The 10524-nt window shown below is 62.4% G+C and overlaps 2 protein-coding genes across 2 annotated transcripts in view; both read right to left on the minus strand.

Annotated features, from left to right (window-relative positions):
- Positions 1-295: 295 nt before the first annotated feature.
- On the minus strand, positions 296-2429 carry MNEG_7135 (hypothetical protein; the record flags this gene model as incomplete). The annotated part of the gene is made up of 7 exons (XM_014044391.1): positions 296-301; positions 416-520; positions 874-1039; positions 1277-1387; positions 1568-1728; positions 1913-2017; positions 2346-2429. The coding sequence occupies 7 exons, from the start codon at positions 2427-2429 to the stop codon at positions 296-298; spliced, it is 738 nt and encodes a 245-aa protein (XP_013899845.1).
- A 958-nt stretch (positions 2430-3387) lies between these two features.
- Positions 3388-10524, minus strand: part of MNEG_7136 (Caltractin) — a gene marked incomplete at both ends in the record, with an annotated part of 9918 nt that continues 2781 nt past the window's right edge. Inside the window, 15 exons of the mRNA XM_014044392.1 lie at positions 3388-3414; positions 3641-3664; positions 3932-4063; positions 4305-4385; positions 5386-5415; positions 5608-5639; positions 5805-5885; positions 6153-6265; positions 6504-6572; positions 6759-6916; positions 7927-8325; positions 8541-8617; positions 8857-8941; positions 9168-9314; positions 10394-10509. Of these exons, the coding sequence (XP_013899846.1) occupies positions 3388-3414; positions 3641-3664; positions 3932-4063; positions 4305-4385; positions 5386-5415; positions 5608-5639; positions 5805-5885; positions 6153-6265; positions 6504-6572; positions 6759-6916; positions 7927-8325; positions 8541-8617; positions 8857-8941; positions 9168-9314; positions 10394-10509 (1571 nt within the window). The remainder of the gene's footprint in view (positions 3415-3640; positions 3665-3931; positions 4064-4304; positions 4386-5385; positions 5416-5607; positions 5640-5804; positions 5886-6152; positions 6266-6503; positions 6573-6758; positions 6917-7926; positions 8326-8540; positions 8618-8856; positions 8942-9167; positions 9315-10393; positions 10510-10524) is intronic.

Raw genomic sequence — 10524 nt, forward strand, 5'->3', positions numbered from 1 at the left:
GACGCTGTCGAAGAAGGGGTGCTTCAGCAGCTGGCGTGCCTCGGGGCGCGCGTCCGCGTCGTGGTTGATGCACACCTCCACAAAGTCGCGCAGCTCCTGGTGTGCCACGTTGCCCAAGCCCACGGGGTGGATGCCCTGGCGGCAGCACGCGGGGGGTGGTGGCGGCGAGGACGCGTCACAGGGCATTCGAAGGGGGAGGCCGCCAGAGTTGCAGCTGTTCAATTGGGGAAATGCTGCCAGCTTGCTCGCGGCCACACCCTGTGCCACCGCCTGCAGTGCCTGCTGGTGCCGCCGCCTAGCGCTGCAGCAGGGCAGCCGCGACTTGCTGGCGCCGCGCCGCTACGCAAGGGCGCGCCCTGCCCCAGCACCTGCACGCCGCAGGCTTCGCCCAGCATTCGGAGCCGCAAGCACGCACCTGCGTGACCTTCTTGTAGATCTGCGCCGCGTTGCGGCACTCTGCATAGGGGTACTCCATCGTGGCCAGCTCCAGCATGCACATGCCAAAGCTGTACACGTCCACCTGAGGAGCCCGGCGTGGGAAAAGTAGAGGGAGGTCGGATGGGGCCGGTGGGCGCGGGCTTGGGCAATGCAGCTGGGTGCTAAGCATGCATTACCGTGAGGCTATGAAGCAGGCTAGCACCCTGGCTCTGAAATTTGCAGCCACCGCAGAGGATGCACAAGCACCCAAACCATACAACCGCACACAAACAACCCAATCCTGCCAAACCCACCTGGCGCACTGCAGCGCCGGTCTTCCTCGTCTTGCGCGCGCTTACACACACGCGCACACACACACACACACACACACACACACAGCACATACACACTCTGTTTGGACGCACCACCACACAGAGTTCCAGCCATGGCCCCCACCTTCTCGTTGTACTTCTCCTCATACAGCTCAGGCGCCATGAACTCGGGCGTGCCCAGCACGCTCTGCGGCGTCGTCAGCCCGCGCCACAGCGTCGCCAGCCCCAGGTCGCCGATCTTGACCACGCCACTGGTGCCGTTGACAAAGATGTTGTCGCACTTCAGGTCCCTACAGGGGTTTGAGAGGTGAAGGTGAAGAAGAGAGGTCAGTAGCGCGGGCCGGGCTTCATGGGGGTGATTGACTTGCCGAGGCCTGGCCAGCCGCCTGCCCCGGGCATCGGGGCTTCATGCATCGTTGCCGGATACGGTGCGGCGACAAGGGCGCTGCATGCAGGGGGCCGGCGGCGACGGGCCTCGCAATGCGGGGTTGCTGCACGCACATCCCAAAGGGGTGGCGCGCCCGCACCTGTGGATGATGGGCGGGTCGTGTGCGTGCAGGTACACGAGGCCCTGCAGTATCTGCCAGGCCCAGCGCTTGAGCACCTGCTCGTCGATCCTCTTGTGCTTTTTGCGGTACCTTTGGGGGGTTGAAACGGGGATATGGAGAGGGGCCCAGCCTTGAGAGGGGCACGCGGCGCAGCGGGGTGGGTTGCAACAAGGCTTTGGCTGCTGCGTCCTGCAAAGCGTGAGCTCGCTCGCTGCATTCGCCCTGCCGTTGCTCGACGCTCCCCCTCCCGAAAAATCCAGAATCACTCACTGTCGCAGAGTGCCTGAAGTGAAGAGCTCTGTGATGAAGTTCACTGTGAGGTTTTTGGTGTCCAACCAGCTGTCGTAAAAGCTCATGATGTTCTTGTGCTTGAGTTGCTTGAGCACCCGGATCTCCGCAAAGAGCCGCTCGCGCTCGAGCGGCGAAGTCACCTGCACGCAGCACAGGCGGCGCGTCAGGAGAACGGCGGTCTGCAGCGACCCTCTCCTAAGTGCCCCGCCAGGGCGGCACCCTGGCACTCCAGCGGCCGGGCACCCCAGCCGTCTGCTTTTGACGGTGACTGCAGTCATGCAGCTCTGCTTCGATGTCATGAATGGCCCTGTTGCGGGGCCTCACCATGTCGTTGACTTTGACCTGGTTCCATGCCACCTCAATACCCTCAGCCTCATCAAATGCCTTGTACACGGTTTTGAAGGCGCCGCGGCCAAGTACGACGTCATACTGCATACCAGGGTGAACGCAATGCAATGCGCGCGAGCGGGGCAGCGTGAGGAAGGGAGGCCTGCGGCCGCAGCTGGGGTTGTTTGTGGGGCCAGCTGTGCGGGGTGTCCAGCACAGCGAGGTGGCACATACGGACAGCGAGGTGCAAGCAATGCTCCATCGCCTTGCTTGTGAATGCGATCAGAAAGCGGCAAGCAACAACTCGTGCGGCGATCGCCCATGCAGAGCCGGGCCGCCGTCCAGTGCCTTGGCGGCTGCAGTGCATGCACACCATGGCGGCATGCGCCGCGACCATGGGGCAGAACCTGTGCATCGACAGCAAACTCACCCTGCTGTAGCGGTTGTTTGGATCTGATTCGACCACCTGGTGTCCATCCCCGTCCGCGGCCTCCCCTGGCAGCTCGCCGCTCATGGCTCCTCCGTGGGTGCACCCTGTGCTGCCCGAGGCCAGCTTGAAGCATGAACGACCTCCCTATGAATCCGCTAATCCATCTAAGAGTGCGCCAGCGATCGGTGCTGCCAAACGCTCACACAGTGCCCCAAACGCAACCACAGTCTGGTTATTTGCCTCAGCACGAACCAGGTCCGAACCACGGCGGGCGTGAGACCGACTGGCGTAGTGCAAACGAGGCACTGTTCGCAGGTAGCGCAGGTCGCCTGTTGTTGAGGCGAGGTTTTGACACACCCAAACTTTTGAATGGAAGCCCTGGCGAGAGTTGTGGAGCGCGGCTCAGTGCAATAACAGCACAAAGTTGTATGTCGGTCTGTCATGCAAAGCACGTGCGTCGCGCCTCCCTACATTTCGGCGGCCCGGCAGATTTTGCAGGAGGCGGACCAGGAGCGGACCGTCCGTATCTCGCAGTACTTGAGGTTCTTGCATGCAGGCCTTGCACTTGCGCACTTAATATACTGTACTGTACTGTACAATATGTTGTGTTCATGCGCACATTCCCATATCCAGGTTCGGTGGATCAAGAGCCAACTGCACCTGTCAACCTAAGCATCCGGCGTTGGCGCCCGCTCACTGTTGCATGGGACTGCTGACCAGCACGCAGTCGTACGCCTTCTCAAATCCCGTTGGCCCGCGATTGCTTTGCAGTCATGCCTCTTACACTTGCCTAGGCTGCCAAGAGCCTTTCTTGCAATGTGTGACCAGTGTGAGGCGCTGATCGTGCAATCATATGCTTGCTGTTGCAAGAGCTCTGCGCAAGTACTGTCTGGCCGCACGTCCAGGTTTACACCCTGCAACCGTGGCCACGGCGCCTGGTCACACATGTCCCCCAGACAATAAGGCAGTCATAACAATACACATGGGTGCACATCCGTCGCACACGTGTCGCCGCATCAGACTGTGTCACCCACTACCTGCATTACAGGGCCCTCCCGTCTCCATCGAACTAGAGCGTTGGGCTAATTCGGACCAGCAACCTGTGCTGCCATATCCCCCCGACCCACTCCACAGCGCCTTGACTCCAGCAGCACACTGCGCGCTGTACCGCCTAACCATCTTTTCGCATCAATGCTCTTGCACACAAGCCCAGGCTACCTGCTCGCGTTGGGCCCCTAGTCACTAGCACGGGGTGCTTCGTGGGGCCTGCCTCCATCGTCGTATGTCCTACGCACCTGCCCAGGCGAGGGCGGGCGCTCCTGCGGGTGCGTGGATCAGTAGGGGTCGCACGGCGTCAAAGCGCAGCGAATGGACTACAGGCGCGCAAGGGACCAATCAGAAATGGCAGGGAAGGACTCGGACAAAAAGCTAAGTTACTTCCAGGCTGCTGTGAACTGCAAGAGACAGGCTCCCAAACACGTTGGCATGAACAAGTGTGCTGCTTGAGGCACTGGTGGATGCCCGCCCCTGCAGCCAGCCCTGCTGACCAGGCAGAGTGTGGGGCGAGCAGAGCGGCCCCGTCGCACCTGGATTCCGCGCTCGCTACGCGGCCCAGCCTCGTCCGGCTCGACCAGCGCCGCCACGCTCTCCAGCCCGGTAGCAGGCTCGCGGCCTGGGCGATTTACGTTGCTGGCAGCGTCGAGATCGACCGTGCCATCCTGATCGGGCCGCGCACAGTGATCAGGATGGGCGCGGGTTGCTTGTTGGACAATACGGGTGGACAGGCACCAGCCAGGGGGCTGCTGATGCAACTGCAACTGCATTACCAGCACGGGTGCTGGCAGCGGCATCCCAAGTCTGCGATCCACCAAAATAGGCATACCCGTTCCTGCGCCCATGCATGCAACAATTGGGTTTGTGCACTGCCGCGCAACCCCGGTGCGCAACCCCGCTGCGCACCTGGTCGCCCCTCCCCGCCAGCTGTTTCAGCTCAACCTCTTCAGGGCGAGTCAGATCCTCTTGGCCCTTGCCAAACATGGCCTGTGGTTGTGCGTCAAGTGGGTATGCGTGTGGCAGGCGCACGGGCCCATCTGCAAAACGGCACAGCAGGGGGGCACATGTCATGTGTGATCTGGTGCCTCACAGCTGCTTGCCTGAGCCAGGGTCTCCTTATTGTCGGCCATGGTAAGTGGTATCTTAGTAGCTCAGACTTGCATGAAATGGTTAATGGGGCTAAAGACAACTGATTAAGCAAAGCCAACGGGCCCCCAGCGATCACATCACACTTTTTCCAGGCGATGATGTAAGCAGTGCCGAGGAGCCCACACACGCGCCGCAGCTCGCCCTCGCGTCCTGTGTGCGTTAGTCTGTGGTTTGCAGGCTTCATTCGCACGTGACTTGAGGCAACAACAGGTAAGTGGTATCCACAGGTGGCGATAGTATCCTGGCGCTGACGGCCATCTCACGCGTTTTCTCGCTGCTACTCCTTACTGACTGGCCAAATGCAATCATGCCACCTCCGCACTACGTGTGCAGTACGTGTGTGACAGGCTTGATGCATACGTCACTTGCTGGTGACTGGGCAACAGCAGAGGATTCAGGGGAAGCTGCAGGTTCGTTACTGTGGTTTCGGCCAGACACAAGGCGGTGCATGCTCGCATGAAATCGGAACCCTGAACTTAGAAGGGTTGTGAGAGTGCGTTTGGCCAAGGATGGGTCAGTGTGTGGCGCATTTGCAGCGCACACAGGGGTGAGGGTAAGGCTAGGGCCAAGAATCAAGTAGCCTCCAGGAGCCCACGATTCAAGCGGGACACGAAGTCACACGGCGCGGCCCCTCGAAAAAGGTCACTGAACTCAAAAGAGCGAGGTCTTCTTCTGCGGGTCGCGAGACGAGGCGGCAGCGGTGGACTCAGCATGTTTTCAGCCAGGGTGGCGAGCACGTGACGCAACCCAAGTCTCAAGAGCAGCACCCTGCCGCGTGCGATGCCGCGTGCCGACCGCATGCACCCAGTGTCCACCCGCAATGCTGCTCAGCACTCACCATGATGCGCATGAACTCCTCCTCGTCCACCTGGCACCATGGCAAGGAAAGGGAACAAGCAAGAGGTCAAGCTCAAGACTGCCGGTGTGGGAAAACAAGACTGCGCGCTGTGTTTGCCAACCGAGCAGGCTCGCACGCATAGGCCAGCTGCGGCATGCGCAGCTCATGCATCATCTCAATTGATCATTGCTCACAACATGAAACGACACATCGCCCCCTCACCTCGCCGTCGCCATTCCTGTCGGCCTCGTCAACTGTCACGAGCGAGGGACAATTGCGCAAGGGTGGGTGTGGTTGCCGCTAGTTGCGCTGGTGGTGCCATCCAAGCTTGGGGTGGTGCACAGTCAGAGAAGCTGGCATACAAAGCAAGGAGGCTGCTGCAAACAGCCGGCCTTGCACCCGTAGCCCTTGCCACTCACTCATCTCCTGGATCTCCTCATCGGTCAGGTTCTCCCCCAGCTCCTTGGCCACACGCTTGAGGTTTTTGAACGTGATGCGGCCTGGGCGCCACAGAGAGGTAATGGAGAGGAGCAGGGTGAGAGGGCCCAAGCCCGCGTGCCAGTAAGGGGTTGGGATGAAGGCGCAATTTATAGATACACCAGTAGCACAACCTGGGCATGTTTGATCCAGTAGGGGTGGACCCAGGAGGCTGCTTGACTGCCTTGCAGTTACCAGGCACACATGTGGGACTCGGCTCTGAACGCGATGATCAGCACCACCCCTATGCTGGAGCCCGGCGAGGGCCCGCTCCCCGCAGCAGCCCTGACCTGTGTTGTCGTCGTCAAACAGCTTGAAGGCCTTCAGGATCTCCTCCCGCGAGTCCCGCTCGCCCATCTTGGCTGTCATCATTTGTAGGAACTCCTCGAAGTCGATGGTGCCGCTGCAGGAGACGGGGGGGGGGGTGCGCCCGGTGCCGCAGGGTTGGTTGTGGAGGGGGTCACGGTCCTCGCGCGCCGCCTTCTACGAGCCAGCCAGTATGCCAGTGAGAGTCGTGTGCTTGCGCGGAGTAGCAAGCAGGCAGCCATGCCTGGCGCATGGTCAACAGCAAGCCGACTGGCTTGCAAGCCAGGGAGGGGGAGGGGGTGCCGTGCGTTGGAATGTGCCATGGAGCTTCTCACCTGCCGTCCTTGTCAATGTCCGCAATCATCTTCTTGATCTCCTCCTTCTTGGGCTCAAAGCCGAGCGCCCTGGCAGGTGTCAATCAGGAGGCAATCGAGGTTGGGAGGACTGGTGTTGTCTGGTGCCGAACAGCAGGGGTGCACACGTCAGGTGGGTGCATGAGTGCAGCACCCCATACACATGACACGAGCGCCCCCATAGCCTGCCGTGGGGCAAACGGGCGCGGACGTATGAGCCCAATGCCGGCCGCTCACCGCATGGCGACCTTGAGCTCCTTGGCGTCGATGGTGCCGCTGCCATCGGTGTCAAAGAGGTCAAACGCCTCCCGAATCTCCTGCTTCTGCTCCTCCGTCAGGCCGGACCTCTTCCCCTGCTCTGCGCGCCTGGCGGCCACGACGCTCTTGCGGTAGCTCTGTCGGGCAGGCACAGAGTGCAAGCGTGCGCCAATGCGGGCAGTGTTGGTGTGCGCGTGAAGGCAGCTCAGCAGCAGGCAACATGTGGCTGCCGCCGCCTGCGAGGGCTGCCCAGCTGCGGCTCTTTGGTATTGATAGCGTGCTGCGGCAGTGTGATCGCCTTGCCCGGAGGCCAGCAAGAGCGCTTGACCAAGCTCAAGACTTGAGCGCCAAGTTCCGCGCGCACCATGGCTGAGACCGGCTGCTGCTGTAGATGGTCAGGTGACAAAAGCTCGCAAAGCAAAGCGTGCAGCTAGTCCTGCAGAGGTGCGAGCAGAGCTGGGAAGCGCGTGCCAGATCAGGCCTTCCAAAAGATGTCTGAAAGGTGCACGGTATTTGCTGAATGTCGATAAGAGAACGAACAAATAACCGTGGCCGCGCAAGTGACCGACGGCAGCTTCAACGGTGATCCGGCTGTCGCAGCAATCAATTTTGCACGATGCTGCAGTGGGGCGCCAGGCGATCGCCGCCAGTCCTGCGCATGCGCGCATGGGCATTGGTGACATACCAACAGTTGTAGGTAGAAGCCACGGCTCCCGGTCCGACCGGCCTCACCACGGTCAAACCCAAGCGTGCGCCAAAAGTCACGCACCAGCATGGTACGTTTGACCACCAACGTGGAGGTTGATTGCAATTGCGACTGCGTCGACCCTCGTTAGGTGTGAATTGGTTACAAGTAACAATCGAAATCAAGATGGCATCAGGGCTTGGTGCGAGTCGCCTGGAGGACATCGCGCATCTCCTGTCATGCGGGGGGCGCGGTGCAGAGCAAAGGTGGGGTGGGGGGCGGGAAAGACGTGAGGGAAGGAGCTGACAGCCTGCGGTGTGAATGTAAAGTCGAATACACAGGTGATTGAGGCAAAATACTTGCAAGTGATTCTCCAGTTGGCCCGGCAGGACGCCGGCGCGCCGCCTGGCCCGGCCGCTCACAACAGAACGTTGACGCCGCCCCCGCCCGCGGCGCCCGCACCTTGAGCGCCCCCATGACTTTGGCGTTGAGCAGGTACTTGACCACCTTCCACGGGCTCTTGGTGATCTCGACCAGCGCCTGCTGCACTTCCGGGTCCTGCACCTGCCGCAGCAGCTCCGGCCGCGCCAGCGCGCGCGCCACAAGCTCCTCGGGCCGCACGCCCAGCGCCCGCTCCGCGGCCTGCATCGCGTCCCCGCCGCCGCCGGCCTCGCCCGGCGCGCTCGACGGCGGCGTGCCGATCGCGCCGCCGCCGCCCGCCGGCTGCTGCTGCTGCTGCTGCTGCTGCTCCGCATTTTGCTGCTGCTCCAGGATTTCCGCGGCCTCGTTCCAGGCCTCCACGATGGCTTTGTCGCCAGAGTACTTGCCCAGGGCCTCGGGCCCGTTGCTGACCACGTCCATCTGCGGGCACGCGGCGCGGCGCGGCGAAGGGGATACTGCTGGGGCCACTGCCTCAAAGCACTCCCGACCATCCCTTGTCAACCAAACGGCCGTGCCAGATGACGGCCGGTGCGCAAGGGAAGGTGCGCGCAGGTGCGGAGGGCTAGCGCCCGGCAGCAAGGCTGAGCAGGGTAGCGCAGTCAAGATCACAATCAAGCCCACTGCCCAGTCCGCACCAGCGCGGAGAGCACCCGGGGGTCTTTAAGTTTTGCCGCCAGGCTGGGGGACGACATAAAGCGGCCAAACAGGACGCCTGGCGGGGTTGGGATGGGAGGGGGGAAGGCACAGTCAGGGTCAGTGCAACAGCTTGCAAGGTGTCCACCCCAAAAGCAGCTGCCTAGGAGTCATGGTGCGCCGCACGGCACACCGCCCGCCATGCGCATTGTCGTGTGTGAGAAAGCGCCAGCTGCTGAGGTGGCGGGGGCTGCATCAGCCGTGCTTCGGGGATGCCAGCGTCACGGCGGCGAGCCGTGCCCTCAGCGCCGGCCTCACCTGGGTCCATCCCCGCCTTGCGTGATGCGTCGATGCCGGCCGCCACTCGGTCCGCCTGCAGGCCGCCCATCACCTGGTGCAGGCCCTGACGTGGGAACAAACGAAAACCAGCAAGCCGAATCAGGATGCAGGCGGCACGCCACCCGCGGGTCAGCAAGTGTTCAGAATGCAGGTGCAAAGGCGACACGCATTTCCTGCCGCCCAGCTGCTGGAACATGCCCTAGGTTGTTTCGTGCCCCGCAGGGCCCTCGCGCGCGGCGCCAGCCGCACTCCTGCTCTTGAGCAGCGCTCGCTCGCCGCCCGCCGCTCACCGTCTGCTGCGCCAGCGCGGAGATGCGCTGGCGCACCTCCGGGTTGGCCATCATTGCCCTGAGGACCTCGGGCCGCCGCATGTGGGGCGGCATGCGCGACAGCAGCAGCTGCTGCGTGCTGGGGTCTGACATCATCGTATCCATCACCTGCAGGGCCCCAATGGGGGGCGAGGAATGTGTGACGCGAACGCGTGGCCTGATGCAGGGCAATCAGGGCCAAGCCGAGCACGATGCAGGGTGACTCCAATGATGAGGTCTGGGCTTGCCCACCATGTACTGCCCTGGCTCTGCGCCCCCCCACCTTCATCATTTGTGCGACTGCCTGGTCGGCGTCCGTGGCGGTGCCGCTGCTACCGTCCGTCGCGCCGCCGCTGCTGCTGTACTCGCGCCACGCCCATTGTGTGTTCCATAAGGAGTGGGCGCCTGCACGCACTGCTACCGCCCATGGGAGCATGGCGCCAGCAGCAGCATCAGCAGCTGCAGCAGCTGCGCCGCTTGCAGTTGAGCCCTGGAGGCTGGCGGTGCAACGTGGCTGATGGGCACTCGCGGCTGCAAGAGCAAATTTCAGGCCTCTGCGATTCATCTTTTCTGGGATCCCGAACTTTCAGTTCTCTCAGTACTTCAGATCTCAGCACAACAAGCGTCCAAAACCTTCGCAAATGGTCGCGAATAGGGGTTAAGAATACCACATGTTTGACCCAATGTCTGTGGGTTGCTGGGGCGCCGTGCTCGGGATGCCTGTTTGGTCAGCAGCTCAGCTGCCGCCTCGCTGCCAGAGAGACACTGGTGAGTGGTGGCCCGGGCAACCTGCATCTTTCACTGCTGCTGTCTCTTTGACCACAAACTATTTCACATCTTTACACTATACACATGCACTGGCAAACGGCGATTCAGACAGCTCAGCCAGCAACGAAAAAGTCTCAAAAGTTGCAGTTATCAACTGAGGCCACGCGTGAGCACACCAAAGGCAACAAAGCTGCCTGGACATCGCCCACCCCGCCATCCTCGCCAGCGCTTGGACCGCAGCGGCAGCACTGCTGCGCCTCGCCCTCCTCGCCTGCAGCCGGGCCGTCTCCGCCGTCCGCACGTGTGACCGCGACGGCCACAGTCACGTTCAGGCCCCGGCCGCCGAGCAACACGAGGGCACCGCCGCGGCCGCCGTCGCCCCGCCGGGCGGCGACCGTGCCCCGTATGAGCGCGACACCGTCGTCTGCCAGCAAGCTCACCGCCCCGCCCCCGCGCGGCGCGGCGTCGCCGTCCGCAATCAGGTCCAGCAACATGAACGCGGAGCCCGCCCCAGACAGCGCGAGCGCCCCGCCGTCACCGGCGGCCGCCTCATTGCCTTTGAATCGGCAGG

This window comes from Monoraphidium neglectum (genome assembly GCF_000611645.1).
Source record: "Monoraphidium neglectum strain SAG 48.87 unplaced genomic scaffold scaffold01235, whole genome shotgun sequence".
In the NCBI taxonomy this organism is placed as follows: domain Eukaryota; kingdom Viridiplantae; phylum Chlorophyta; class Chlorophyceae; order Sphaeropleales; family Selenastraceae; genus Monoraphidium; species Monoraphidium neglectum.